The following is a 26,955-nucleotide window of genomic DNA, read 5'->3' on the forward strand; positions in this document are numbered from 1 at the left end:
TTCTCACACATACCACTCGGGCGCAGACCTAAACTAGAGAGGACGTCCCGGGACGCCTCCGACACCCGAGCTTAACGCACAACTTTCATACTCTAATTTACGTACCATTTTCCTGAAATCGACTGACAGTGGCTAGCGGCCATTGCGTGAAACTTGATTAAAACACGTTTATATATACAGTTATATGTGAAATAATAACTAAGAAAAAATGTACGTAATTTCTATAGAAAGTTAACTTGTAATTATTATATTGTATCATATTATATAATTGATAGTGTAATTAATTATATTGTACAACTATAGTGTATTTAATAAGTATTATTACAATAAATTCGTATTTCAAATATTTTAAATATTTATAATGAATGGAACAATAGAAACGACGCAATTCTACATCCTAACCACACACACATGCGGAAAATACGTCGTGCACGATACGCTAACACACTGTCAGTCGGTGAGAAATTTTTTATAAAATTACAAACTATGGTCATCGTGCCCAATGTCTTTCACCCACCCAAGCAGCACCTGGGCACGTGAGTGAGATCCTGACAATAAACACGGAAAGGGTTAAATCTGAAAATCCTGAACTAAAAAAATGATTAGTTCATGTAATTCGTATCTAACGGACTATTGCATTATTTTGTTTCAAACTCCAGTGACTCTACTTTTTCAGAAATTATTGAAATTGCAAGAAAATAAAGAGAATAAAGAGAAAATAAAGAGAATAAAGAAGATTTAAATTTATTAAAAAAGATACTATGAGCAATCTAACAATTGATTCGATCAAATCAGACAATTAACTCTAAATTAAATATTGATACAGGCGACTTCTTCGTCAAAGCAAATTTTCGAAAATGCGAAAGCAATGTTCAAACTTGTTGCTTTGATTCAAAAATCTGCCTGTCGCGAAGTATCTTCTTGCACATAGAATTTCATACATTTTTCTACGAAAGAAACTCTAATCTGTCATATTTCAAAATTCTACTAAAGTTTCAGAATTATAAAACTCAGTTAATTAAATCATTTAATACTATCACGAAAGGGAAGATGAAATTAAAAATTATTAATTATTATAACAAAATATATCATCAGTATCAACAAGTAATAACTGCATCTTTCATAGCAACGAAGTTGGAGAATATCCATCTTCTCTACTATTATATGCTCAAACGAGATCGTTTTAATAATAATTATTCATAAATAAATTTATAATTTATCTACTCATATGGATATTTTACTTTTGCAAACATTTATAGTGAAGATATTTTGATTATAAGTAATTACTATAAATATATATATTCTAATTGTTAAAATCGCGGTGTGCAAGAAGCTCTATCCTGATCTATACATAAAAAACATGAAAAAATTGTTACTACTCACGGGTATAAAAAATACCCACGGTCACTATGCTCATCAAAAATTCTACGTATACAACCAATCACCCGTGCCGATTCGGACCTTTCGTCCTACGACATGATTGAGTGACCGGAGGAACATAAATGCATGCGACTCACTCAGTGCGAAGAATGTTGTCATCGATGCTGCACTGGAGTATGGAAAGTTATCGTGAAGACCCTCATCAAGTAAATACCACTTTGAATTCCATAGTGAACGCCGTCAAAAATTTCTAAGAAAACATAAAATATTTCGTTTTTAAAAATACAATGTTATTTGTGAAATTATAAGTTTTAATAATGATAAAAATTGGGATTAATAATATTAAGTGTTCTCATTTTATAATTATAATTTTACATTCGATTTCAGTAGAAAAAAAACTACAGAGACTAAAATTTAAATAAAATTTAAATACAACGTGCTTAAGTACAACTTACATTTTTTTCTTTTGAAGCATCATATGATTCTTCGAAGATTAGGGGAAATGGAGGTGGTAGAAGATCTGTAACAAAACATCAAACATTATACTTTGCTGTTAAATTTAAAAAATTGAATAAATTGAGGTACAATATATCACTGACTCTAATTTCACGAATTATAATTTGAATGAATTGATTATTTAATTTAATGAGAGCCATTTTGCTCAGAAAAATATAAAAATATTTCGCAACAAACACTGACTCTACTAACCGCATTGCGCGCGGTCACTAAAATTTTCTGAAAATAAAGTTGGATTAGTTGGAGGAGAGCGAAGAATAAGTTCATTTAGAAAATACTGCTATTTTTCTAGAACATAATTGAAAAGAAACTTGAATATGTATTAAAGATATCAGTTGTAAATTATAAAGTATATCTCAATACTAAATATTGTAAATGAAAGACGAGTATTGTATTCTGAATGTTCATTATTAGAGTAGGAAATATGCCCATTAATTAATATATCACGTCAAGTGTTATAAATATTCAAAAATAATATCACGAAAGAAATAATATTATGAAAAAAGCGTATGAAATCTTGCTTTAAATCGTTTAATTACGCATCAATCGTTTGTATATATCTAAAATTAATGAAATATTACCAAATTTCCGTCAAAGAATATCAGATTGTCCATTAATAATCGTGGCATTTATGTGTGTTCTATCTTATTTCTGGAATTGAGGAATAACCTGCAAAAACAGAAACCAAAAGTTAAAACAAATATATCAAATGAAGGCAAACGTAAAAATGAAACGATAATCACCTCAAATTCTACTAAAGAAATGTACGAGATAAGCTACCGGTAACTGTAAGAGTGAAATCGACGATTGAAGAAAAATCGACGCGAAAAATTTCAAGCTATTATACGATTTCATTACTGTAATGCTCAATTAATCATTAAACACAATACGTATTAATTAAATGATACTATTAATGAGGTATAAATGGAAGTAAAAGAGTGTCGAAGAAGCGACGCTATCGAAGAGACGCTACCGATAGGTTAGAAAAGATTACTAACGCGATGTAATGCGTGTTGTTGTCGCGAAATTCGATGGCCAAATGACTCTCCGCGACACGTCTCTGAGAAAATAGTAGGGGATGGCGTGTGTTTATGTTTTGAACTACGAATTTCGAGCCTGAAGGCCGTTTACGCCTTACTTATTTGAGAAATGGAAAATTTTATTACATTATGCAGTAAAATTGTTATTTCAACTATTAAAGACGTACATTCTTAATAAATTATTATTAAATTTAGTATTAAGAATTACGCAGTATGAAGTTAATGAATCAATAAATAAGTAGAAAGTGTTGTAATAGAAGTATGTGTATAAAAGCATATGATAAAATACGTGTATATATATATGAGTTAGTCAATTACAAGGTTACAATATTTTTACTGGTTAGAATCGAAAATTAAATTTTGGTATAAAATTATAAATAACTTTTAGCATATTATGTTCTGTTTAAATGTTTATACGCGATTGTTTCTTTAATTGTTGAAAATTATATGTAATAGTTTGGTTAAGTTTAATTCTTACCTTGAATAGAAGCCAAATATGCACGTTTTATTTTAAAAGTTCACAATACAAACACAAATGTAACAGTTACTGATTTATATTTTTACCTGAGAACTTTTAGATGATACTTCTTTCTGGATGATTCTTCTGTGTGGATAATATATTTTCTTCTTTGCAGACGAGGTGTGCTTCGGTCCGCCATGCTTCCCGTTCAAAAATCGATCGTGAGAAATATCGATTACGTTCGAGAATCATAGGAAGTATATTGCGTATTTCACGGTACAGTGGTGCTGTAATCGCGCGTTTCGCACGAAATGTTAACTGGAAATAAAAAATAAAAAACTCTAGTCTAAATCAAATACAAAAAATTCATGAGATAGTCTTAAAAAACGACGAAAATATTCATACACTAGAAACATTGTCACTACTTTAAACTGTTATAATTTCGTGAAAAAAAAAATTGTAGAACAATTAACTTGATTTTATTTTAAAGAGTCAAGTCTCCACTTTAACAATCCTGAGTTTGTTTCGTTCGAAGATATTTATTCAGACTAACGTTTGTATTAATGTCCTCACAAAAATGAAACTCGCTTGGTAATACCATATACTACATCATTATTCAATTTGTTTTATAACTTTGCCGTAAGAGGGCTACAGTTTCCTGTTTCTTTTAGTTCGGGATATACATCCGGTACGTTTACTGCTGTTACATTCTTGCATTTATTACTTAAAATATGTTAAATTAATGAAATTGATAGATTAATAATAGTTACAAATTGTTATTAATTGTTTCATAACATCACGTAATTATCCTAATTGTCACATTCGGCTTATTTTTCGTTGATCTCAATGGATTACGAGCATCTGTCTCTGCATGGCATTTCTAGCCGTATAACAACAAAAATGTGTACTTTGTTATAAAATTCCAATACCTCGACACTAAATTGTTCTTCGAGAATTTTACAAAAATCCGTGTTATAGACATCTTGTTTCGATACTAAAGTGAAAATTGTTTTATTTTTTATGTATAATTCGAACATTATTTCAACATAACCTGAAACGCTGATTTAATTTGAAATCTTATTTAATAATTATCGTAATGTGTGATTATTTTAGTTGGTGGTGAATTTTCTAAGCATAGAATTTATTGCGATATAATTTCAGTTTTTATAAGTATGATTTCTTCTTATTAGAAATGGCAGATATATCTGCTGATCCAAAGACCAAAACGAAAGCAACTAAGAAATCAAAGGAGAAGTCAGTAGAGCCTCCTCCTTTGAAAAAGAGACCTTTCAAAAGGCATGGACGCCTTTATGCCAAGGCAATTTTCACTGGGTATAAACGTGGTCTTCGTAATCAACATGAACACACAACATTACTTAAAGTTGAAGGCGCTAGAACTAAACGGGACTCAGACTTTTATGTAGGAAAACGATGTGTTTATGTATATAAGGTAATTTCTTAAATTATTTTATTCATATTGAAATACAACAATATCAATTAATATAATAATTTACAGGCGAAAAATAAAACACCTGTTCCTGGCAAAAAAAGTAGAAAAACTAAAATTAGGGCTATTTGGGGTAAAGTAACCCGACCACATGGAACCAGTGGTTCGGTACGTGCTAAGTTTAAGAGGAACCTGCCAGCCAAAGCTATGGGTCATCGTATCAGAATTGTAAGTTTGATAATTTATTTATTTCGTATGGTATAGATATAAAATTCGTTAATATTGTTATCTTATTACAGATGTTGTATCCCAGTCGAATATAAATACAAATTTCTGTTGTATAAAATAAGCAAATAAATACTAGCCTTTGCTACTACAGCTCTGTTTTCTTTCTTCCCCTGCTTTCTCATTTATTCTTCATTAAACCTATTTGATTTTAATATTGAATCAAGTTTTAATTTAATTCAGGAGTAACTTAAAAGTTTAACTTGAATTTCACTTTTTAAAGTCATGAACTATGCAATGAAAAAACATAACCTTAAAATTCAGATGTAATACATTATATTTTTTAGTTTATACAGCAATATCTAAAATTAAAAATAACTGCTAATATTAAATTGAACAAAAAATGAAACATCCATAGAATATAGATTAAAATTTAATATTGATTGCATAAATTTGAAAGGAAGCCATTTTCAGTCATCTACACATAGCTTACCTATACACTAAAACTTAAAGTGCATCTCTATATTGAAATGCGCAGAGTATAGCACTAACTTACTACCATACCTAGGCATTACATGGTGTTTAGGGTTTCGGTGTAATCGAAGTAAATAACGTGAGTCGTTCGTTTTATTCCGGGAGAAAAGAGAATTTTTCTCCTAACAGTGTCACAATGCTTCGCGTGTTCATCTAAACAAACCGTAAAGAAAAGGGAACAAAGATGATGTTTTGCTGTTTGAGAAACTGTTTCAACGGCCTTGGCTTTGCCGCAACTCAAACACAAAAGAGACAACCAAATCCTATATCTTTAGACACGTCTTATATGGGTAACTTTTACTTCGTACTATTGAAATAACGTTAATAATAGTGTTTGAAAGCGTTAACGATACTCTTATCGTCATATTTACATAAAATTCACATTTTTACCCAATTTGAAGATAAGAACATGCGTTTTAGTGTCACTGATAATTTATGTATTCCGGTCATAATGAGAGTTCTGTTTTTACATAATTTATACTAACAATAAGAAATTTTGCGAAATATAACGGTGTTTAAGGAAAATATTGTCAAATTGATGCAGGACATGAAGTTGTGATAGTAAAAAATGGTCTAAGAGTGTGTGGTCGTGGTGGTGCCTTAACAAATGCTCCTCTTGTCCAAAGTAAAAGTTATTTTGAAGTTAAAATACAACAAGGTGGAATATGGGCCATAGGATTAGCCACTAGATCTACAGATTTAAATGTTACAACTGGGGGAAATGACAAAGAAAGTTGGGCCGTCAATTTTGATTCTGTTGTAAGGCATAATCAACAAGAAATACATAAGATTCAAAGTCCAGTCCAAGAAGGAGATATTATAGTAAGTATGAGTTATATTAACATATATCAGTTCATGAATAATTAATGATCTTTTGTTCATCAGGGTGTATCTTATGATCATATAGAACTTAATTTCTACTTAAATGGAAAACAAATTGGTGGTCCAATTATGGGTATAAAGGGAACTGTGTATCCAGTACTTTATGGTAATTATTTCTAAACTAAAATAATATAATAATGCTTTAATGGGTTGAACAAAAATTAATTCTTTATAGTGGACGACGGGGCCATTTTAGACTTAATTTTGGATAACTTTACTCATCCTCCACCCACAGGTTTTGAAAAAATCATGCTAGAGCAATCATTACTCTAGCAAAAGATACTAGTACTGATAAGTATCAATCTCTTTATACCTTGGTACTCAAAGCATTTTATGTCCATCCTATATTTGTCTAAAATTAAAGTATGAAATCAAAAATTGTTCTAATTTAGATAAAAATTCTTAAAACATAATTTTATGGATAAGAAATATATCTCTTAATAATAATGTACAAATACATTTAATTAACAATTGCAAAATAAACATTTTAATTTATATCTTGCTTTCATTTTTTTTCTATTATACTCATAGAATGATATCTACAAAAATTAATGATGACTATAATGGTAGTATTATTAAATGTAACCTGGGCTCTAATTTGAAATTGGTATATCTTAAAATAACTGCATACATTTTTTCATATAATTTATAATTGTTTAATAATCAAATAACATAATTTTAAATATGTGTACAATTTACATATAATATTTTTATATAATATATATATATATATATATATTATATATATAATATAATAAATATAATATATAATATATATATATATATATGTTTGTATAAGATTGTATATAATATTGTGTACACAACAATTTATTGTTCCTTAATGATTTAATGGTGTGGTATGTACACTGGCTTACATAAGGTACCATTGGCTTAGGCCTATACTTTGCTTTATTAGGCTACTGTCATGGTTTTTTGTTCTCATCATGTTTTTCTTTTCTTTTTTTGTTGAAATTTAATTTCATGCGGAAAATTTCATACTATATATTAAAGCTTGCCTTTCATTCACGCTAATCTGACAAATATGTGTTCATTTTTACAATGCTGATAATGTAAATATTGAAGTAACTATCAATCTCATAAATGTTTACAAATAGTCACAAGCATTCCTTTGCACACTTAACGAGAAACACCTCAATATAATAAAAAAATGGCAGAGATACATATAATTAGTGAAACCTAAAGAAAAATTGATGAAATAGTAACCACTGTCTCTAAATGTGTTACATTAATTTTAAAAATACTGCACACCCTGTGTGATTTAAGTTCGATCATTTCTGAATTATTTGAAAGATAACATACAGTAAAGGCAAGTACACGAAAATAGCAATATATCGCTAAAAATCTGTTTCTGTGCATTAATTGCTTAAAAGATCATTTGTGTTTTCAGCCAAGTGAATATTTCTAATTATTGTACCTATATACCAAGTGAAAAGATCTTGAAACACATCCTTTCACTTATTGCAATTATAATGATCACTTTATTTAAGAACATATAAAAAGTTTTCTTTTTACAATTGCTTGTAACAAGCTCTCTGCATTTTTGTAAAAACTTATTAAATCTTTGGTCCTTAACGTTATTTTTAAATGATCATTATTGTTAATCATATTACATGCTTAATATTATATGTATATATATATATTTATAAATAAATTGCTCATATGTTGTTCACTTGTGAATGATAATATCACCAAATTAATTTTTATCTATATATTGTGTTATCATATTTCAATTAATTAAAAATCAAATTGATACTCTTATTATCCACAAATGAACAAAAAAAAAAAATCAATTCAACACAGGCCATTGAAAGCCTAAAATTTATGAACAACTGTTAGGAAAGATGATACGCTTCTTCGATTAACACAAATCATTTGTAATAGCAAAGTTAAAAAAAAACAGATCAATTTGTTTTACATCACTCATGGCACTCATTTTACAACTTAGAATATAAACATGATACTCATAGAAAAACCAACATTAAAATCCACATACTCACTAATCACAGACAATATTCATAAAAATTTGTGAACATTTGAACATAATATATAGTTATATATGACAAATTTTTCTTCATAAATGCTAACGAGTAGTATGCTCGTGAACATTTGCCATCGATAATACTCTGAATTTTCTTCTAGTAAGCAGCAAATGTCATTTGAGATGTCGATAATATAATCTGAAATGTTAACGCTCACAAATGTTTGTGAATGTTGCATTTATGCGTTTTGACTAAAGACTAAAGACGTTTGAAAACGTTTGTGGATAATTTACGCAGTCGATGAATATGCGACTAAAGAGAGCATTCGCATATTGTTTCGTAATAATTTTCTTTGTAGTTAGCTAAATATATCCTATATATATATAGGATATATTACATTTATTTGATGACTGGATGATACGAAATATTTGTAATGGTAACCCATTGAGTTTTATTGCACGTATGATTCTAACACATAATATTTTCAATCTAATCTATTTAACTTTGTAATGCAACACCTGTTAATTTTATATGAAAAATTGATTGACACTTTCAATATTTGCATGTAAATAATGAAATAAAACAAAGAAATTTTATCGAAAGGAATGTGTACTAAAACATGACCTTTGTGAGCAACTAGACTGTTAAATAATCAGCATCTAATATTAACACGTTTATCCAATGATCATTCATTCTAACATTCACATGAACATTTTATCACTTAAACTATATAGATCGTCTTTATTAAACCTAATACTACCTCATTCAAATAACACTGCAAATGATTCTATTAAAAAATATAGACTTTTAGACATATTTACAAAATTAATTTGTAATATTTATCCTTCCATTGAAAACCACTATAAATAGGGATTTTTATACATGCTGTATATTATGTCACTTTTATTATCTCTTTCATGTGTTAATTAGGTATATAGATTCCAATCTAATTTGCAATTGATGTAATTTTAAAGCAAGAAATATTTTATTTCGTATTTAAATTCTTTTTAAACAGAAGCTGCTATAATTACTATTTCTTAAATGATACTTTTAATTTGCAATAGGATAATAGTTAAAAATGTTATTGAAAAATTTGCAGCATATATGACATATATCAAAAGTAAATTTATCTTTTCAATTATTATTATTATTTATATATTATTTATATATTTATAAACATGAATATATTATTATGATATATAATCATAGAAATGAAAAAATAAAGTAATATGTATCATAATTCATGTCAGTAGTTTTAATTAGTAAATTATACAACTAAACTTTTTATCACGATTGAAAAAATACTAAAACAAATACATCTAAAATATTGAGTATCATATGAAATACTAGACATTTATATTTTTGCAGAACATATTAAAGTTGACATTTCTTCTTAAATCTATTAGATTTTTTATGTAAGTATGCATTCAAGAAATAATTATAGTATTCAATAATTAGTATTCAAGAAATGATTATATATATTTCTTCTCTAGAATTGACTTTGTAATACACATTAATAAAATCGGTTTGCAAATTTTTATCTTATATGAAGCAAAAATGTTAACAGAGATTAACCTTAAATGTGATGTATTCTAAACAAAAATGGAAGAACTCTTTAAAAAAGTTTACGAACATTGTAAAAATCATAAAAAAATTTGTGATTATATAATTTTCTTTTTTCATATATAGCTATTGAAAGAGGATTTCAAGACTTTATTCCAAGATCCTCTCTCTCTGAGCTCTCTTTGGTCTTATCCATATTATTTACTATAAACACTTTTGGTAAGTTTCACGCAGGCAACTGCCTGCGTCATAATTCTATGTAAAACTCTTCTTTTTTTTTTCCTTCAAGGATGATTCCCTGAGATACTCAGATTCAGAGCATTTTTTTTTGCCCAGCTATGAATGCAAAGCATCGATATTATTTATCAATAACATACTTACATATCATTCAACATCTGTAGTATCTTCTATGACAGAATCCCAATTAAATTCCGTTGCACTTTGTCTAGAAGGTAATTCTCCAAGGTGTTGAAATCGTTGTACAAAGTACGGGTCGCGATCTCTAAGCCGTTTGAACCTTTGAAACGCAAGATTCTTTGCAAAATCATATAATTCCAAATCCAATCTGTTTAATCTACGTACAGCGTCTAACTGTTCCGCGCTTAAGGTAGCCATTGTGGCAGCGCTCAAAGTCGCATTATGTTGTTCAAAAGCAACGGCAAATCTCATTCCAAATGTTTCTTCGAAGGAATATTGTCCCACCTATTCGATTTTAAATTAATTTTATAACGTTTACGCACGCAACTAAACGCATAAAATACAAGCAATGAATTATATAAATGAACGTTATATGATGTATGAAATTTCGCGCGAAAATTGAAAATTTAAACTTCATATACAAAAACAAGTCGATAATGCAGATTAAAACATTTTTTTTAACGAATTTAAAAAAAAGTTTCTTTCAAAGATAATATCTAATAATATATGTATATTCATATAGTTTAAAGTTTAAAAATGATCGAAAAAGACTTTAATTTCCACTTTTAGTTCTTAATTTCTTTTCTTCTTTTTATTTTTTCTTAAATGTATTTTTAATTTAGAAATTATCCTTTATATATGATAAACAACAACTACGTACAATTTTTTTTATTAGGTAATAAGCGAAGAAATATGCAACGATTTTAATGTATTCTAACAATTATTAATTTTTTTACACATGCAATATTCTGAATAATGCGGTAATTTACGAGCTATAACTAGCAAAAAGATCAGTGTGATAGTACAACGGTGCTAAAAAAAATGACTTATATAAAGCAGGACTTACATAATCGCTTCGTTTCATGTTTTTCGTATTAAATCGATTCTCAGTATTTTTAAAATATAATATTTTAATATATTAAAAGTTTTTAATATATTAAAATTATTATGCACATGTTAAGTATATTGAAAAATAATGATATACAAATATAATTTCCATGCATTTTAAATGAGAAAAAAGTTTTTTAAAAACCAAAATGTTAAAAGTGTAATATGTTTACAAATATTCATCGTCCATGTATGGATGAGTAAAACAAATATTTACATTACGAGCTACTTTCGAACAGATGATTCTTTGGTACAACATAAAATATCTTGTTAATACAAAAGGTTCAAGCAATTTAAAAACCAAAATAATTTTTTGCAAAATTTAAATAATTTACAAATGCATGAATCGAAGCACATAAAATTAATATTAATATTTTAGAGATTTAAACAAATCAATATTACATAGAAAAATAATTAATGATAATAATAAAAACAATTTTTAACAATAATGAAGAATACTACAATAACTAACGATACAAATACATGTAAATATATGGACAATATAATATATAAACATGCACTTAATTATCAACAAAAAAAATTGGTTCTTACTTTCTGGTATTCAGTCAACATGAAGAAAGGCATGAATTGCAAATTGTGCTTAGCGCTAGCCAACATGAGACGATCTCTCTCCAAGCTGCTGAGTGTAGAATTGTAACAACCAACAATTGATAGATCAGCCAACATTCTTGTTTGACGGTTGCTTGCCAAATTATATGGACACTCCATAAACTACATAAATGATAACATTGTTTGTCAAGAGAATATCAAAATTTTAAATAGAATATTTTTAAATTATTGCAGAGCTTTTTCATATTTGATATTTATTATTTATACATATTAACATAAACAAATTTTTATGTTAAAATTGATTAGTGAAGCAATTTCATAGGAGAAAACGTATTTATAGAAGGAAAAAAAATTGTATCTATTCAGAGAAGGAGAAAATAAAGACTGGAGATAAGGAAAAATACTTTATCTTAATCTGTTTCTAAATGTGAAAGCCTTTCTGATAACATACTTTATACTTTATTTATGAAAGAAATCATTGTTATGAATTCATGAGAATACTAACATACAAAGATGCTCCCAAGTTACCAAATATCATTAAAACTAATAATATATAATATTACCTGTTCTAAAGATACTCCTTGCCAACTCGATCCAGGATAACACTGTGGTATATTTGCTTGGATGCCACCACACCAATGACGAGCTCCTCTCCATGTTGCACCTCTTTGTACATGTCTAAATTCAGACAAATACCTTGCAACAGGATCCCTTATTATAGTTATGTAAAAGTATCTACGCTTTATGCCATCCCCTTCAATTTTATTCAACTCAGTATCAACACAGCTAGTTAATTCTGTCCAGTCAGCATGTAAACCACACTTCCAGCCAGTGGAATATCGTGAAAAAAGCCAATTTTCATTGCGATTTGGACGGAAACAAAAACAACGCTTACGTCTTCTTTGACAAGAACACGGTCTTTGCAGATCTAAATCTCTTACTAAATGTTTTCCAAATAATGTACCTCCTGTAACATAAAAAAGTATACAAATATAATTTTTAAATATATTTAATTTATTAAAAATCTTGTTTTTTTAAATTTTTTTAGTGTTATTAAAAATATTTACTATTATAGCTTCATTAAACAAATATTTAGAATATGTATCTTATTATTATATATTAAGTTTGTGAAGAAATGCTCACAAGAAGAATGCACATGGGAAATAAAAAGGAAATACAGATATGCATGCATAGCATATTAAACAAGGTAACATCCCTGAATTGTTCTTTCTCCTTCTAAGATAGAGCTTGAAGGTTTCACAGTACCTAATGAATAATGCAAAGATTCAGTTGTACAATGGTCAGAAGGGGTGTTGCATTGTTTTTATTGAGCCATAGGATTGGTTGGCATTAGCCCAAAGAAATCAAAGTAAAAAATCAATCAAAAATACATTTATGCATTCTATAATCCTTAGTCCTTCATACTGTATATTAGTTCTAATTTTTTTTTATTAGAAACAGATAAATAATGTAACTGTCATGGAAAAAGAAATTTATATCATGACAGAAGAAAGAAAGAAATACTTAACCATAAATATTTATAAATTTTACACTGTATGAAAATTTTATTTTCATAAAAAGTTCAATTACATACATATTTTCCATAAATTAAATTCAGTGACGAATATGTTAAAAAAAAACTTACGAGTTAAAAAAAAGAATTAAACAACACATGCAAACACAACTTACCAGTCTTCTGAATGTGCAAGAAAACGATGACATCGTGACCATTGATGTCAAACTGGAAGGTATCGTTGGTAAACACGTCGTCGTAACCAAGGCTCCCTTGAATACTATGCAATCTAAAAGCAGGATGTACCGAGAGCAGGCCATTTTTGTCGAATTCGACGGAGACGGAAGACAAACCGGACACGGGACCAGCAGATAGACCCTCGGACAATCTCACGGACTCCTTGATCTCGCGGCTCGTCAGAGCGCATACGTGATCGGGACAGAAGTAGCCGAGATAAATGATGCCCGTGAGCGCGAGAAACAAACATATCCCTACAACGCTACGTAATCGAGTCCTCCGTGCTCGTGACTCCATCGTCGCGGACCTCTCGCATAAATCGTCCTCTACCAGGACCGAGAGTTCGCTAACGCCTTCTTCGCTTGACCGTCTGCCCATTATCGCGCCCCATGTTTTTTTCACCACTAAAGACACCGCGTACCGCTCGCTGATGCGGTCTGACCAAAACTACTCTCCCAGTGAATGTCGGCCATGACAGATACTCCGTATCCCTACCACGCGCCTCCGTCGTACAGTCGTCGCCCGCCGCGGTTCTCTTACGGACATTGTCTGGTATTCGTCTGTAACAGTTTCTCTTGTTAAGTGAAGAGGGGAGATCGAGAGTTTATTTAAAAGTGTGAACCCACCAAGTGTATACAGTTGCAACTGCCTATATACGCATACTTACGCACTTTACCACTGTGCGTCTATTTAAAGCAGTCTTTTGTCTTTTTGCGTTGAGAGTTTCGGGTAAGTTTCACAGCTGCGTAATAAACGGTCATTTTCAAAGACGATAATAATTACTATTGTTATTCTCTTGTGATTCTCTGCTTTTTACAAAGAAAATTCAAATATTTCTAGACATTTTATCTTTTACGTGTCAGATATGTAATTTTTTTATCGAAGTTAATTTGAAGGAAATCGACATATTAATTTAACGATACATTAATTTGGGCATCTTATTAATTTACATCGTATACATCTTATACTTTAACTTTATACATCTCGTATATAATTGAGCGTCTTTATTACTGTTTTGATACATATTTAATCGTTTATATAGTTTAAACATTCTTACTATGAAGCTTGTTGAGGTTAATAAGTTATGTAAAAATTCGAAATTATCAATATGTTCGGCTTCGCGCCTTTTTTCAAACGATTTGAAGTGAGTTGCGATACGAAGTAGTCGCATATCGTATCACTTCGGGTCATAGTCGCGTACTATAACCTAATTTCATCTGTCAAAATTTGTGTCTTGATTTATACATGTAAATTGTTATTTATACAAGTTTGTTGTGTAAATTGAGATTATATTTTTGGAATTCTTAAATTGTTATAGGTAAGTGCTTTATAAAATTATAATATCTATTGCGAATCTTTTAATATTTTATTTAAATCAATATTTGAAACAATATTTGGTTTAATTATTGGTCGTATAGTGATTATTGTTTAATAATATTATTAATAGTATTATTGTTTAATAATACAGTGAAAGTAGTCATGAATGCAAAGTTAAATTTCATTCTATAAAAGATATTGATACAGTAACAGAGATAAGTATTTTTTTTAAAATTCCATTCGTATAAAGCGCATTAATTAGCCTAACGTAATAAGTAATTCATTGATGGAAATAATTTCCATGATGATCTTCTTTTTAACAGTTAGAATGACGACCATTGAATTGCTTGAGAATAGGATTGCTGAATTGGAAAAGCAAATATATGGACTTGCAAAGAAAGATGAAACTAATGATAATTCATTAGAGAATCCTGTAGTTGATAGTATTTTACATGTAAATACGCTAATTTCATCTGCAATGTCAGGACGAGAGAAAGCAAATCTGATGATAAAACGATTACCAGAACTAAATAATTATTTAGATCCAATGATCGAAAGTTCAGAAATACCTATAGAGGCTAAAGTTCAATTGTTACTAGCTATGGCACCAGAAATTAAGCAGAATCACGAAATGTTGAAACAGATGCAAGAACTAATGCCTGCCTTAGAAACTGATCACTTAAAAAATGTTCCAGAATTGACAAACAAACTCAATGATTTGAATCTGTCATACCTCAAGTTATACGAGGATTCTCAAGGATTGAACAATCGTATAAACGAAGTCTTTTCCAAATACAATGAAGTAATAACTAGTATCTCTAAATCATTAATCACTATAGATGGCGTTGTGACAACAGCCGAAATTGCAGCAATGCCCAAAAAACAATTAGATTAAGGATTTATTGTATAAATAATATATTTACAAAAAAATTATTATTTATTACTTTATGAATAAAGTTATTTATATTTAAAATGAAACAACTTTGTATTCATTTAAAATACATATATTTTTTTATCTTAGCATATAAAAATACTTACGCATTCATCAGTGACTATGCATACATAAACATATTTTATTATTGTGTCTTTTCGTAACAATGTATTTCATTAAAATACTTATATATTATATACATTTATCCTATCTATATCTTAACTTATTTCATCGTTCATTTCAGGAATCCTTTTATAGGATCTCTGAGACAAACTGTTGATTGAATAATTGGATGTATTTATTTGATGGTCTCTCCTTTCCAATAAATATTTTCACATTGCTGTTTTGTTCAAACGAAAAATAAATTTAAACGATTCATGCGGACAATACACTAATCAGTAACACCTTTTATTAATATTTCTCTGACATAGTAGACTGTGAAGTGCGTGTCAGCATAGTTGTCACATGAAACCTGTCGGGTATTCAGCAGAATAAACGAGCGTGTAAACGTTTCGCGTCCTTTCATACTTATAGAACAGCATTCTTAAGAGACCTAATTCGCTAAACTTGTAAAAAAAAAAAAAGAATCTCTTACAATGTTAAGCATATTAAACAGTCGCTTTATACAGTATTTACAAACTCCTTAATTGCAAATATCGTGTATCGCCAATTATGTATATGTATCTGTGTCATCATTTGTATTTTTTACGAGCGCAAAAACTCATCACGGAATATTGCAATACCCGTTAATTGGCATCGTTAGAGACAGGAGGGAAAAACTTGTTTACGATTCGGAATGTGTTTTCATCATGCAGAACGAATTATGGCCGCGATTATCCGTCAAACACGTTCTTTGCATTTAAATAGGAACATATCGTTTGAAAGATACAGACGAATATAAATTAAGTACGTAGTTTTCATGTCTTATAAATTTCAACAGGAACTTCGACGTTCAATCCTGAGTCAATCTTTCCCCTCCGATGAAAATTTTTGTTATTTCTTCGTTCGTTCCGGCATATCGTTGTGGTCGATTCGTATTAAATCGAGTTAAAATTCGTCTAATTCTCGCGTATCCTCGTGAAAAGAACGGAACCACGTTTATTAGCACTTTAACTTTGCGTTTGCAAAGCGGGCACGGAGTTTCGTAACCAAGATAACGCTGGTTCCACGCTAGAATAAATTGCCGGATGACCTCTCGAGCATCTGCTGTGGTGACTGAGCAGCCCTTGAATTTCCCATCTGATCGATCCTCCTCCGGTTCCACACATTAGAGGTGCTCCTTCGTCGTTCTGAAAGAAAAAGGAAACAGGAGAAATTAATTATTTCTTTTGTTAAGAGAGAGGGTTAGAAGTTAGTTGTAACGTGCATGAATCTCTGGTCTAGCCGAAATTTTATATGCTATAGATTTTGTGTTTTAGATTGAGTATTTAATTGTATAATGGGACATTCCATTATTCAAAGTTCTAACGAATATTATATTCTCTTTTTATTAATATCATTTAAAGATCTTACATAGCAAGGTCCTTTATTCGTATCGGTGAATCCGGCACATATATTATCCTTTGTGATAAATCCTGCGTAGTGACTGGTTGCATTACACTTCTCAGAATCCAACGTTGGCAATGGTAGGAAATTCAAATATTTTTGTAAATCTACTTCGCCATTCACAGAGAATCCCCATCCTGCCATGACGCATATTTGTCTTGGCTAAAATTTATTAAAAAATGTGTACACGTATGTATATTTTAAATAGTTCTTCATCTGTATTTTCATATATTTTTAAATATTCATAATACAAACCTGAATAGGATGTTTCGGAAGACAGACTGCGCTAACGTTTCTTGAAAAAGTCAAAGGCTTCTCGAGCTCCACCAATACGATGTCATTGTTGTATAAAAATTGATTATATTTCACTTGTGGATAGGGAATGATGTTCTTCACGCGATGTGCTTTTAATAAGTTTTCGCCGGTAAAAAGCTGCCATACATTGCTTTGCTTATATCTAAATAAAATGAAAAATATGTCTTTTACTAATTAAATTTTCTCCAAGATTTGATTTTGAGTTGATAATCTTTTGACTTCAAAATCTTCAGAGACTGCAGTCAGAAGATTACTTCTAATAATAACAACTAAAAAAGAGAGTCACATTAATTATTCGGCAAAACATTACTATTTCCAGAATTTTCAGAATAAAGAGAAAGGTTTTTGACTCCTTTAACCGGCTAATCAATTAATTTCTATTATAATTCTACTCTTTAATATTACGGTTGTAGTGGGAAATTCGAAGGATTCATTTATTATTTTCTCTTCATTGTTTTCCATTTAGATTTTATAGTTTCATAAAAGTTTAGAGAGTGAATTATTGCTTGATTGGATCTGCACTTACCTATGAGTACAGGAATAACTAGCAAGCACGTGCATAGGTCCCAATATACTCGCCGTGCAAGCAGCACCGTGTTTAGGTTCCTTTAGCAAAGCCACGCTGGACCATTGTCCTTCGCTGGCTGGAGTACCACCAACCAATCTGGCAGTTGGTCCTTCGCCATAGTCAGAACCGCAAGAAAATTCTTGGCAAGAGACTTGCACGACCTTCTCGGAGACGCAGAGCTCCTTTTGTTCCAAGTTCGTGACCAACGGTGCATGGTGACTCGGATTCGACTTTAATCTGAGTATCTTTTGGGTTTTGTTCCATCTCTGGAATTCTGTGCTCTCAGAACCAGCGAATCCTAGAGACTGGCAGTAAGAGTTGCTAAATTCTTCACTCCATCCGTCGGAGCACACAAGACGATACTCGCCGTTGTATTGTCTGAAAATGATACAGTGTGCTTCATTTAATTCATTAGTCTCTTAATTTATTCAACGATAATGTCTTTTTTAAGTTGAACTGATACAGAGAACAGATGGATCGACGAGGCAGTTGAAAATTCTCGATTGTATTTAGATTTGTGGAGTTAGGTCTTGAAATAAAATTTCGAAATAGATTCTATCGATAGCGGTATATTAAGATAGGTTAACAGATTGCTCTTGGATAAGAGTGGACGTACTTTGTAAATGTATTTGTCTGAAATTTGAAGAGAGCAAGTGATAGGACTTTTTCCAACGCTTCGAATAGCAGAATGATATATTGTGGCTTCCTTGAAATCTAATTAAATTAAATTTTAAATCTCAAACAAGATTTATTGAAATCAGAATATTTTTATGAAATTAGAAAAATTATTTATTGAATTTTAAAATATTGAGAAAATCAATTCCTCAATTTTTCATCTAATTTTAATTTCAACATTTTATATGTACCTTATTTTTAACAAGGAACTTTCTTCAAATCCTTGAACATCACTATTTTCAATGTCATCGTCCTGTCCATCCAACAATGTCTTCTCCATAGTCACGTTCGCCATTAAACAGCCCCATTCGTCAGAATGATCAGGACAATGTTCTATTCCATCGCACACCTGATTTTTCGGTATACATCCGCCTGTTTGACACTTGAACTGGTCAAGGGCACAGTCGCATAATTTCTCGTCTTCTCCATTGGCACATTCGTTGATACCATTGCAATGCCACGTTAACGGTATGCACCACTTCTCCGTTGGACAAAGATATTCGTCGTTTCCACAACTTTCGGCACAGTTATACTCGTCTCGGTGATCTTCACAGTCTGGACGACCATCACATTGCCAGATACCCGGAATACACCTTCCTAAAATTAGAAATAATTATCAAATAAATTAGAAGAACTCGTCTCTTTGTTATATATTTATTTCGCGAATTTCTTCGATTCGATTTTTCTCAGATTTCGGTGTTTGAAGGAAAGGGAATGAATTAATTAATTTTGGAAGAATTTAAACGTTAACCTTTAGATTTACTACTCCTTGAATTAAGAGTGATTACAAAGAATTGGTGTTTCTGTTGTATCTGTTTCCGTGAATTTTGTTCAAATTCCATGTTTTAAATGGCTCACAGATGAAAAGAAATAAGAAGTTTCGGCTGCGATTCTAGTTTAGTTTAAATTCGATCCTAGTTTAATTTGTTTTGAAATATATCTCAGAGTAAAGACGATGCTTGTGAAACTAATTAAGTAGGTTGCTAGTTTAATAGATAAGACAAATAGTCATGACTAATTACAGATTTTAAGAAGCATCCGGTAACGTGAAATAGGCTGAATGACGAAGCAATTTGCTCAAACGATAACTAGTGACACCGATAACCCATGCTAGAGAGGAAACATCTCGTCTGATATTATTAAAATAGTCTTCGTTACGAAATCTGTATTGAATATTAAATGAGATCTCATTAAGCCGTTATTATGTCAAGTTTTTCCTTTCATTTTTTTCCATCGATAATTGTCGTTTTAATTTGCATGTCTGATGATCCTTCACATAAATGTACCACTGTTCATGAGCTTTTCATTTCTAGTTGTTAGATTATTTGAAAAATTTAATATTGTATTAAATAGTATGAGCATTGTTTTTAGCAATTTATACATTGTTGCCTATTTTCCCGTTTTTCATGAAATCCAATATTATCTTGGCGAGATCAATTTCTTTGAATTTCATTTCGATTAAAATATTAACTGCTACAAATTTTTCGAGTCCAATTTTATTACAAATCTTATTTCACTAGCATTATGCTTTGATTTATTGTACAAAGTACTAAATAATGTATCGTTGCTTATTATTGGACTACGAATATATATAATTAACGAATATATATAATTTATACGTTTGTAGAAAATTTAAAAAGTGTAAAAATACTCAAAATATTCCGCAATGCACAAAATACACAAAATATTCGAAGTAAATTGCTGACAATAGGTATAATATTTATTACCTCGTTTTAATAAATATTAATAAGTAACAAAATTTAAAAGAATATGTCTCAAGAACTCACCACTGGGGCATTTAAATTCATCGAACTGACACTTCCATTCCTCGCAGTTCTTTTCATCGCTTCCGTCGTCACAATCGACGATTTTATTGCACACCAGGTCCCGTTTTAGACACTGACCGCTGAAACATTGGAAATTTCCTGGACAACCTTCCTCTTCGCAATTCAATTCGTCCGAACCGTCCGAACAATCATTCTCAGAGTCGCATTTCGCTGACAACTTGACGCAGTATGCACCATCCCTGGACGTTCCATTGGCACACTGGAACTGGCCAGCTGTACATTTCGAGAAAACACTGTTTGGAGGCAAATCGAGGAAAGAGACATCGATGTGGCTGGTGCTCTCCACCACCGCGTCCGGTAATTTTGTTTGCGTGGACGGTGAAACAGTCGTGTCAGTGCTCTGTTTCGCAACGTGATTTGCTTCCTGTGCAATCGAGGCTACGGACGATTGAATCAAAGGAAACACCGAAGGCTGTGAACCTGCCTGATTCAATTTTCCATCTAGTTCAATCACTTGTCCCGGTTCCGTCTCTATACGACCTTCGTTACGTGGCTGTGCACTGACTATTGGCTTTTCTGTCGTAAAATCTACGCTCGATCGATGGGTATGGAAGTTTCGAAGAACCATGAAGGGTTCTGTGACAGGTTCTGGCTCTATGATCTTTTCTGATACTGGTATGAAGCTAGGATACTTCGAACTGTCTGGAACCGTTATGCTGATTTTGTCATTACGATTCTCCCTTTCGTTGGAAGAGATCTCAGGAGTTTGAACGTGTGTTTGGTTCGACCCGGTAGTCGTTTCGATGATTTTCAGCCGTGGAACAGGGACAGAATTTCCTTCCACATTGGCGTCTATATTTGTTTCATTCTGGTTTCCTTCTTGAACGTTATCGTTTTCAGTAACCATCTGTGGTATCTCAGTAGAGAATACCGTAGCCGGTTCTGGAATCTCTGTTACTGTATTCTCATCCTCGTCTTCCAAGCTCAATTCCTTTTCCTTCTTATACTTGTACTTGTCAGTGATCTTCTTGTCAACTGACTTCTTTTTCACTTCTAAACTCTTCTCCAATGGAATCACTTTTAAGTCCTCTTCTGATAATTCTCCTGCATCTACTAAGTCAGACAGCACAGTCTTAGATGTAGTAGTGACGAGATGCGTTCTGTAATCGAATCCTATAGGTTCAATATCATCCTCTAATATTTCAGTAACTGGTCTAACATCCTCTGTAGTGCCGGAACTCTCAGACATCTGTTTATGTGATTCTGACGCCATAGTTTCGTTGGAAATTGAAGGAACAGCTTCAGACATCGAACTCTCTGTTACGTTTCTCTGCATCTCGCTTCCTTCGGTGCTCATTGTTGTGACGTTTTTCTCGTTTGCATTGTCCAGCACTGAAACATTCGATCGCAGCCACGTGTTATCAATACTTTTGTTACCCACGTGTCCAACTGCAGCAGTCACCAAATCATCAGTAGTTTTATTCTGAATATTTACTTGTTGTCCTGCGTTAATTAATAAGTCTTCGGTTGAATTGTTATTCACTCCATCGAGAGTAGTGTTCGGAGAATCCTTCTGCTCGTCAGAACGTACATTCTCGGAATTGCTGTTTTTCACTTCAGGTTTCACTGTGGAGGTGGTCAGTAATACATCACTTTCAGTAGTTTGCAGTTCTTCTGGCAGTATTGGTACCTGAGCAGTGGTTTTCGTCTCCATTAACATCGTGTGAGTCGTTGGTACCTGAACTGTTGTTGTATCCTCTGTACTAACACGAGCACTACTCTGACCCTCTGTGCTATTGTCTTTTCGAGGATTCTCCTCAGTTACAGTCGTACTTTCGATTTTCTCAGTCGTGGACATTTCTTGCTGTATCTCCAATGGTAACACCGGTATCTGCGTGGTTAATTTCGCATCCTCTGCATGCTTGTCCGCGACGCTTGGGATTGTGGTCATTGTATCTTCAGTGTCATTCGTCGTGGCATTCATTTTATCAATTATCTTGAATAATTTCTCACCCTTATCTATGAACTTTTTCGATACATCCTTGATTTTCTTTCGCACCTCTGAATCGTCCTGCTGATATCCCTTTGGCAAAGTGTCATCGGTTATATCGTTATAGTGATCTTCCACGGCGTTTTCTTCGGGTTTCTCAGAAGTGGTAACATTGTTCATAGAACCTTCCGATTGTTTTTCGCCCCCTTTCGTCGGAGTTGTACCAACTGCGTTAGACTCCGTTGTCGCTTCTGATTCACTCTTATCCCCATTATTCGCAGTTTCCGTCTCTTTAAATTGTTCTTCCAATGGAACCACTCTCAACGCCTCTTCGTCTTCTGTGGAACTTTCTCTACTTTTCTTTTCGTTTACAATATCCTCTACATCCTTAACAACATCCTTATTCATATCATAGCTATGCAGTCCATTATGAATTCCAGTTTCTGTACTATTAAATTCAGTAACCTCGAGCCCATCATTCTTAAATCCACGACCAACTTCGTTCTTTTTCTCTTCCTTATCGCCGGATCTTTTCACATCGTTCACAGAATCTGTCGAGTCCGTCTCGTTCGCATTTGGCTTCTTGGAAGACGCCTCTACCGGGGATTTATAAGTAACGACATCTTCAACATGCCCCTCGAAGGGATTCGGCGCATCCTGCTCGTCTTTGTCCAATCTGGGAGCTTTCTTCACTTCCTTCTCCTTTTGAATATCCGGCAAGAAGGGAGACATATCGTCTGCGTGTTTGTCATAAGTTGGATCGAACTTCTCCGTAGCGTGATCCACCGCGTTCTCAGGAAATACTGCCGGGTGCAACGGATGATTGGTCGAATGATCTAAATTGTCTTCGGAGCGGGCCGAGTCGCCCGCAGAAACTACGTTCTCTTCCGGGCGGATCGTCGAACGATGCAAAACTGTTTGAACCGCTTCCGTGGAAGATCGAACTTTATTTTCTACGGGCAAACTTTCAGGAACACCGATCGCTGATGCATTGGACGACTGAACCCTCTGTTCGGGGATTAATTGAGGAATAATTGCATGTGGATCATACACTTCTGACGTGTCCTCGGTTTTCGATATCAGCATAATGTGCTCCTCGTCTGTATTGTTTTTAAGAGGCTCTATCAACGGTTCGACGTTGTGACCGAAATTCTTTGGTAATTTGGGGAAAACAGTGGTTGGCATGTGCTCGATAACGTTGGTCTCGTTGGTCTCGTGCACGCGTGACTCTGGCTGAACAACTGAAGAGTCGTCAGATAATACTGAACTTGGGACATTCTGTGATTTAGACTCTTCATTACTTGCTTCTGTATTGTTGTTTTCCACAACGGTATTCATTTCAGTAGTGCGTTCTGATTTAGTATCTGCTACAAGAGAAGTCGTTTCAGGGATCACAGTGGATTCATCAGAAATTGAAGTTTGAGTGCTAGACAGAGAGGTAGAGTTAGATTCTGATGAAGAGTTCACGATTCCAGACTCCTCGTTATTTATGTTCATTGTAGTAGTTTCAGCTGCTTCATCGTGTGCCATGTTGGTCTCAGTGACTTGTTCAGCTTTTGGCGTTTCGTTGGAACTCATCGTTGTCATTTTGTCTTCGTCATCATTCTCCATCATCGTTGTGCCCATTGTGGCAACAGTTGCTGATTCTGAATGATCCTCGGAAGACGAATGCCTTGTCATTACAGCATCTTCAGTATCAGACATCAACGGTATCACTGGTAAGGCTACATCGTCAACAAGTTTTTCATTATTCAGCAACGTGGTTTCTTCGAAAATCATTGGTGTTGTAGTTTCCGACTTTTTGTCTGTAGGAACATTAGTTGCAAAGGAATTCACTGAAGAATCTGTTTCTTTCATAACACTGGGTAATTCAGTGGGAGATAACTCGGTAGCTGTTTCATCAGATATTTTATTCGTAGTCGTGGCTTCTGTAGAATCTTCTAGAATTTCTTCTGCTGAATCCTTTGGCATCATTGTGTTTTGCATTTCGGTAGAATGCTCAATAATAGCAGGCGTATTTTGAGGAGGTTTTTCATCAGTGAAAAGTTCGAGTTCTGTGACTGATGAAGTTGGTAATTCACGTTCTGTGGCTGTTTCTATTTCCCCGGGTACTAATGTCGATTTTAGCGAAGATTCAAAGTCACCGCTAGGGCTTGATTCAGTAACTGAATCAGGTTTATTTGATGGCTGAGATTCAGCGGTGCTTTTCGGTTCGACTGATTCGCTAGGCTGTGGTTCAGCAGAAGCAACAGGTTCAGTATTAGTCATAGTTTCTGTGGAAGATTCGACATTGGTCAGTCCTAATTCAGTCGGAGATTTTGGTTCAGCTGAAGGTTCTGGCTCAGCAAGAGGCTTGGGTTCAGCCGAAGATTCTGGTTCAATAGAAGAGTCTACTTTAGTAACGGGTTTTGGTTCGACAGATGGTTCTGACTCAGCAGCAGGTTCTAACTTAGCAGAAGATTCAGATTCAATAGAAGGTTCTGGTTCAGCAGAAGGTTCAGGTTCAGCAGAAGGTTCAGGTTCCGCAGATGGCTCTGGTTCAGCAGAAGGTTCGGGTTCCGCAGAAGGTTCAGGTTCAGCAGATGGTTCTGGTTCCGCAGAAGGTTCAGGTTCAGCAGATGGTTCTGGTTCCGCAGAAGGTTCAGGCTCGACAGATGGTTCTGGTTCCGCAAAAGATTCAGATTTATCTTTTGATTCGGTAGTGTAATGATCTGAATAATCGTGCATCGAGTAATCATGCTCTGAATGATCATACGTCGAGTGATCATGATTCGAATGATCGTGTATTGAATGATCATGAGCCGAGTGATCGTGTATTGAATGATCATGAGCCGAGTGATCGTCCATTGAATGATCATGAGTCGAGTGATCATAAGTCGAGTAATCATGCTCCGAATGATCATGTATCCAATGTGTTGAATCAGATTCACCATTGAACTCACGATTCTGTTCCGTCGTAGTCGTCTGTGTAGGCTCTGGTGCCGGCGACGAATCATGTGGATGCGCGTGAAACTCGTGTTCGTCACCTTGCGGCGAAACACGTCCATCGTGCGTTGCTTCTGTACTGAAATCCAAATGATCCCAATTATCAGGCCTCCTAGGTTCAAATATCGTACCAGGTCCTCTACTCCTTCCCTGAACATAATCCGTATTAGACACTGGTATCTCGTCATCCATTTCGACGTTGCTCAAATCATTCTCATCGATACAACTCTTTTCATCACTGTCCAACATCTTTCCAGCTCCACAGGAGCAAACAAACAGACCTTTCGAGTAATCGTACATACACTTATCCGCACACTCAAGTTTTCCACTCCGACACTCATCAACCAATTTGTTCACTTTTAAACTACTCAGATGATACTGTCCAACCGTGTTGCCACTTTTCTGCAGCGTTCCTTCGATCATCTGCTGCATCTCTTCGGGCATCGAACGTGGTGGATAGCTTATTCTAAACCTCACTTCACCGTCCCTGTTTATGTCGTACACCTTGACGACTGTAGCATTGTCCGCCGGCTGTTGCAATATATTCTTTAAATGTTCCTCTATCTCCGAGCTGACTTGCCTGTACACCCTCGACTTGGGATCGCCTAGATCGTCGGTCCAGCGCAAATCGTCTAGTTTTAACACGCCGTCCATGGCGCTTGGAACGTTGTCGTAGATGGTTTCGTCGGTTGTTGGCCAGGGTGGGAAGCTAGATGTTGCAGGTGGTGGACTCGGTGGAGGGTTTTTCATGTACTCCTGGCTGCCTGCGGTTCGCACGTCGCCGAATTGCCGGGAATTGGTTTGTTGAAGATTTTCCAGAGGTTCAGATGCCTCTTGCGTTAAGATTACTCCAGCTAGGACAAAATCGTTATTCGCGTTAGCTCTTTTTTTTTTTTTTATTCGTTCTTTGTATATTTTTTAGAGAAAGATTTTAAATTTTTGATAGATTTGATAAATTTATACGTTAACATAAATGTGTAATAGATGAAGAAAAGAACTAGGTTTTATTTTCCATTATTAATATTATATCGTACTATCTTTTGAGCGTATAATTCACTGTAGAATATCAAACCACTTTTTTATCTTGTCACTTTCGCGAAGAAAAATTTGTAAATTTAGAGTACATTCGAAGATGAATGATTTAACGAGACGATTCATTTCAGTTACTGA

General features: G+C 33.1%; 5 protein-coding genes and 1 long non-coding RNA gene across 14 annotated transcripts in view; 3 read left to right on the forward strand and 3 right to left on the reverse strand.

Moving 5' to 3' along the window:
- Window positions 1-1,450: 1,450 nt before the first annotated feature.
- On the reverse strand, window positions 1,451-3,779 carry LOC122530128. The gene is made up of 4 exons (XR_006306916.1): window positions 3,501-3,779; window positions 2,478-2,565; window positions 1,836-1,900; window positions 1,451-1,630 (listed from the first exon to the last, which is right to left on the reverse strand). It is a non-coding gene; the product is annotated as an uncharacterized LOC122530128 (long non-coding RNA).
- Window positions 3,780-3,954: 175 nt separating this feature from the next.
- LOC122530127 (60S ribosomal protein L35a) lies at window positions 3,955-5,221 on the forward strand. 2 transcript variants are annotated; one of them, XM_043656808.1, is made up of 4 exons: window positions 3,955-4,084; window positions 4,587-4,846; window positions 4,913-5,071; window positions 5,143-5,221. In XM_043656808.1, exons 2-4 carry the CDS (start codon window positions 4,589-4,591, stop codon window positions 5,164-5,166), a joined length of 441 nt encoding a protein of 146 aa, XP_043512743.1. In that variant the 5' UTR covers window positions 3,955-4,084; window positions 4,587-4,588; the 3' UTR covers window positions 5,167-5,221. The 2 variants fall into 2 exon arrangements, with proteins under 2 accessions (XP_043512743.1, XP_043512744.1); XM_043656809.1 differs by lacking the exon at window positions 3,955-4,084 and adding an exon at window positions 4,172-4,196.
- A 323-nt stretch (window positions 5,222-5,544) lies between these two features.
- On the forward strand, window positions 5,545-6,911 carry LOC122530124 (SPRY domain-containing protein 7). 2 transcript variants are annotated; one of them, XM_043656804.1, is made up of 5 exons: window positions 5,545-5,635; window positions 5,704-5,892; window positions 6,147-6,424; window positions 6,488-6,590; window positions 6,660-6,911. In XM_043656804.1, exons 2-5 carry the CDS (start codon window positions 5,787-5,789, stop codon window positions 6,755-6,757), a joined length of 585 nt encoding a protein of 194 aa, XP_043512739.1. In that variant the 5' UTR covers window positions 5,545-5,635; window positions 5,704-5,786; the 3' UTR covers window positions 6,758-6,911. The 2 variants fall into 2 exon arrangements, with proteins under 2 accessions (XP_043512739.1, XP_043512738.1); XM_043656803.1 differs by having other exon boundaries at window positions 5,545-5,892.
- Window positions 6,912-10,235: 3,324 nt separating this feature from the next.
- Window positions 10,236-14,196, reverse strand: LOC122530123 (heparan-sulfate 6-O-sulfotransferase 1-B). Its single transcript, XM_043656802.1, has 4 exons — window positions 13,612-14,196; window positions 12,486-12,889; window positions 11,905-12,084; window positions 10,236-10,749 (listed from the first exon to the last, which is right to left on the reverse strand). The coding sequence occupies exons 1-4, from the start codon at window positions 14,048-14,050 to the stop codon at window positions 10,432-10,434; spliced, it is 1,341 nt and encodes a 446-aa protein (XP_043512737.1). The 5' UTR covers window positions 14,051-14,196; the 3' UTR covers window positions 10,236-10,431.
- Window positions 14,197-14,238: 42 nt separating this feature from the next.
- LOC122530125 lies at window positions 14,239-15,967 on the forward strand. Of its 3 annotated transcripts, none has more exons than XM_043656806.1 (2): window positions 14,239-14,401; window positions 15,313-15,967. In XM_043656806.1, exon 2 carries the CDS (start codon window positions 15,318-15,320, stop codon window positions 15,882-15,884), a length of 567 nt encoding a protein of 188 aa, XP_043512741.1. In that variant the 5' UTR covers window positions 14,239-14,401; window positions 15,313-15,317; the 3' UTR covers window positions 15,885-15,967. The 3 variants fall into 3 exon arrangements, with proteins under 3 accessions (XP_043512741.1, XP_043512742.1, XP_043512740.1); XM_043656807.1 differs by lacking the exon at window positions 14,239-14,401 and adding an exon at window positions 14,721-14,989 and having other exon boundaries at window positions 15,305-15,967; XM_043656805.1 differs by lacking the exon at window positions 14,239-14,401 and adding an exon at window positions 14,725-14,990.
- A 10-nt stretch (window positions 15,968-15,977) lies between these two features.
- LOC122530122 (titin-like) overlaps window positions 15,978-26,955 on the reverse strand; it is a 74,813-nt gene continuing 63,835 nt past the window's right edge. For 4 of the 5 annotated variants that reach the window (XM_043656799.1, XM_043656796.1, XM_043656798.1 and 1 more), the window contains 6 exons: window positions 20,811-26,639; window positions 19,215-19,620; window positions 18,307-18,726; window positions 17,721-17,922; window positions 17,433-17,627; window positions 15,978-17,209 (listed from right to left, as the gene is read on the reverse strand). In XM_043656799.1, coding sequence (XP_043512734.1) covers window positions 17,030-17,209; window positions 17,433-17,627; window positions 17,721-17,922; window positions 18,307-18,726; window positions 19,215-19,620; window positions 20,811-26,639 — 7,232 coding nt within the window. In that variant the 3' untranslated portion in view covers window positions 15,978-17,029. The remainder of the gene's footprint in view (window positions 17,210-17,432; window positions 17,628-17,720; window positions 17,923-18,306; window positions 18,727-19,214; window positions 19,621-20,810; window positions 26,640-26,955) is intronic. The other variant, XM_043656801.1, reaches the window with a different exon arrangement.

The sequence above is a fragment of the Frieseomelitta varia genome, unplaced genomic scaffold (assembly GCF_011392965.1).
Source record: "Frieseomelitta varia isolate USP_RPSP 00005682 unplaced genomic scaffold, Fvar_1.2 scaffold_33, whole genome shotgun sequence".
Classification (NCBI taxonomy): domain Eukaryota; kingdom Metazoa; phylum Arthropoda; class Insecta; order Hymenoptera; family Apidae; genus Frieseomelitta; species Frieseomelitta varia.

What these genes read in the sequence shown, in the direction of transcription:
- LOC122530127 (XM_043656808.1), top strand. Translation starts at nt 4,589, where the DNA reads ATGGCAGATATATCTGCTGATCCAAAGACCAAAACGAAAGCAACTAAG. An exon ending in GATGTGTTTATGTATATAAG is followed by an intron (nt 4,847 to 4,912) that starts GTAATTTCTTAA and finishes AATAATTTACAG; the next exon opens with GCGAAAAATAAAACACCTGT. An exon ending in TGGGTCATCGTATCAGAATT is followed by an intron (nt 5,072 to 5,142) that starts GTAAGTTTGATA and finishes ATCTTATTACAG; the next exon opens with ATGTTGTATCCCAGTCGAAT.
- LOC122530124 (XM_043656803.1), top strand. Translation starts at nt 5,787, where the DNA reads ATGATGTTTTGCTGTTTGAGAAACTGTTTCAACGGCCTTGGCTTTGCC. An exon ending in TCCAAGAAGGAGATATTATA is followed by an intron (nt 6,425 to 6,487) that starts GTAAGTATGAGT and finishes TTTGTTCATCAG; the next exon opens with GGTGTATCTTATGATCATAT. An exon ending in TGTGTATCCAGTACTTTATG is followed by an intron (nt 6,591 to 6,659) that starts GTAATTATTTCT and finishes AATTCTTTATAG; the next exon opens with TGGACGACGGGGCCATTTTA.
- LOC122530123 (XM_043656802.1), bottom strand. Translation starts at nt 14,050, where the DNA reads ATGGGCAGACGGTCAAGCGAAGAAGGCGTTAGCGAACTCTCGGTCCTG. An exon ending in CTTGCACATTCAGAAGACTG is followed by an intron (nt 12,890 to 13,611) that starts GTAAGTTGTGTT and finishes TTTATGTTACAG; the next exon opens with GAGGTACATTATTTGGAAAA. An exon ending in AAGGAGTATCTTTAGAACAG is followed by an intron (nt 12,085 to 12,485) that starts GTAATATTATAT and finishes TCATTTATGTAG; the next exon opens with TTTATGGAGTGTCCATATAA.
- LOC122530125 (XM_043656806.1), top strand. Translation starts at nt 15,318, where the DNA reads ATGACGACCATTGAATTGCTTGAGAATAGGATTGCTGAATTGGAAAAG.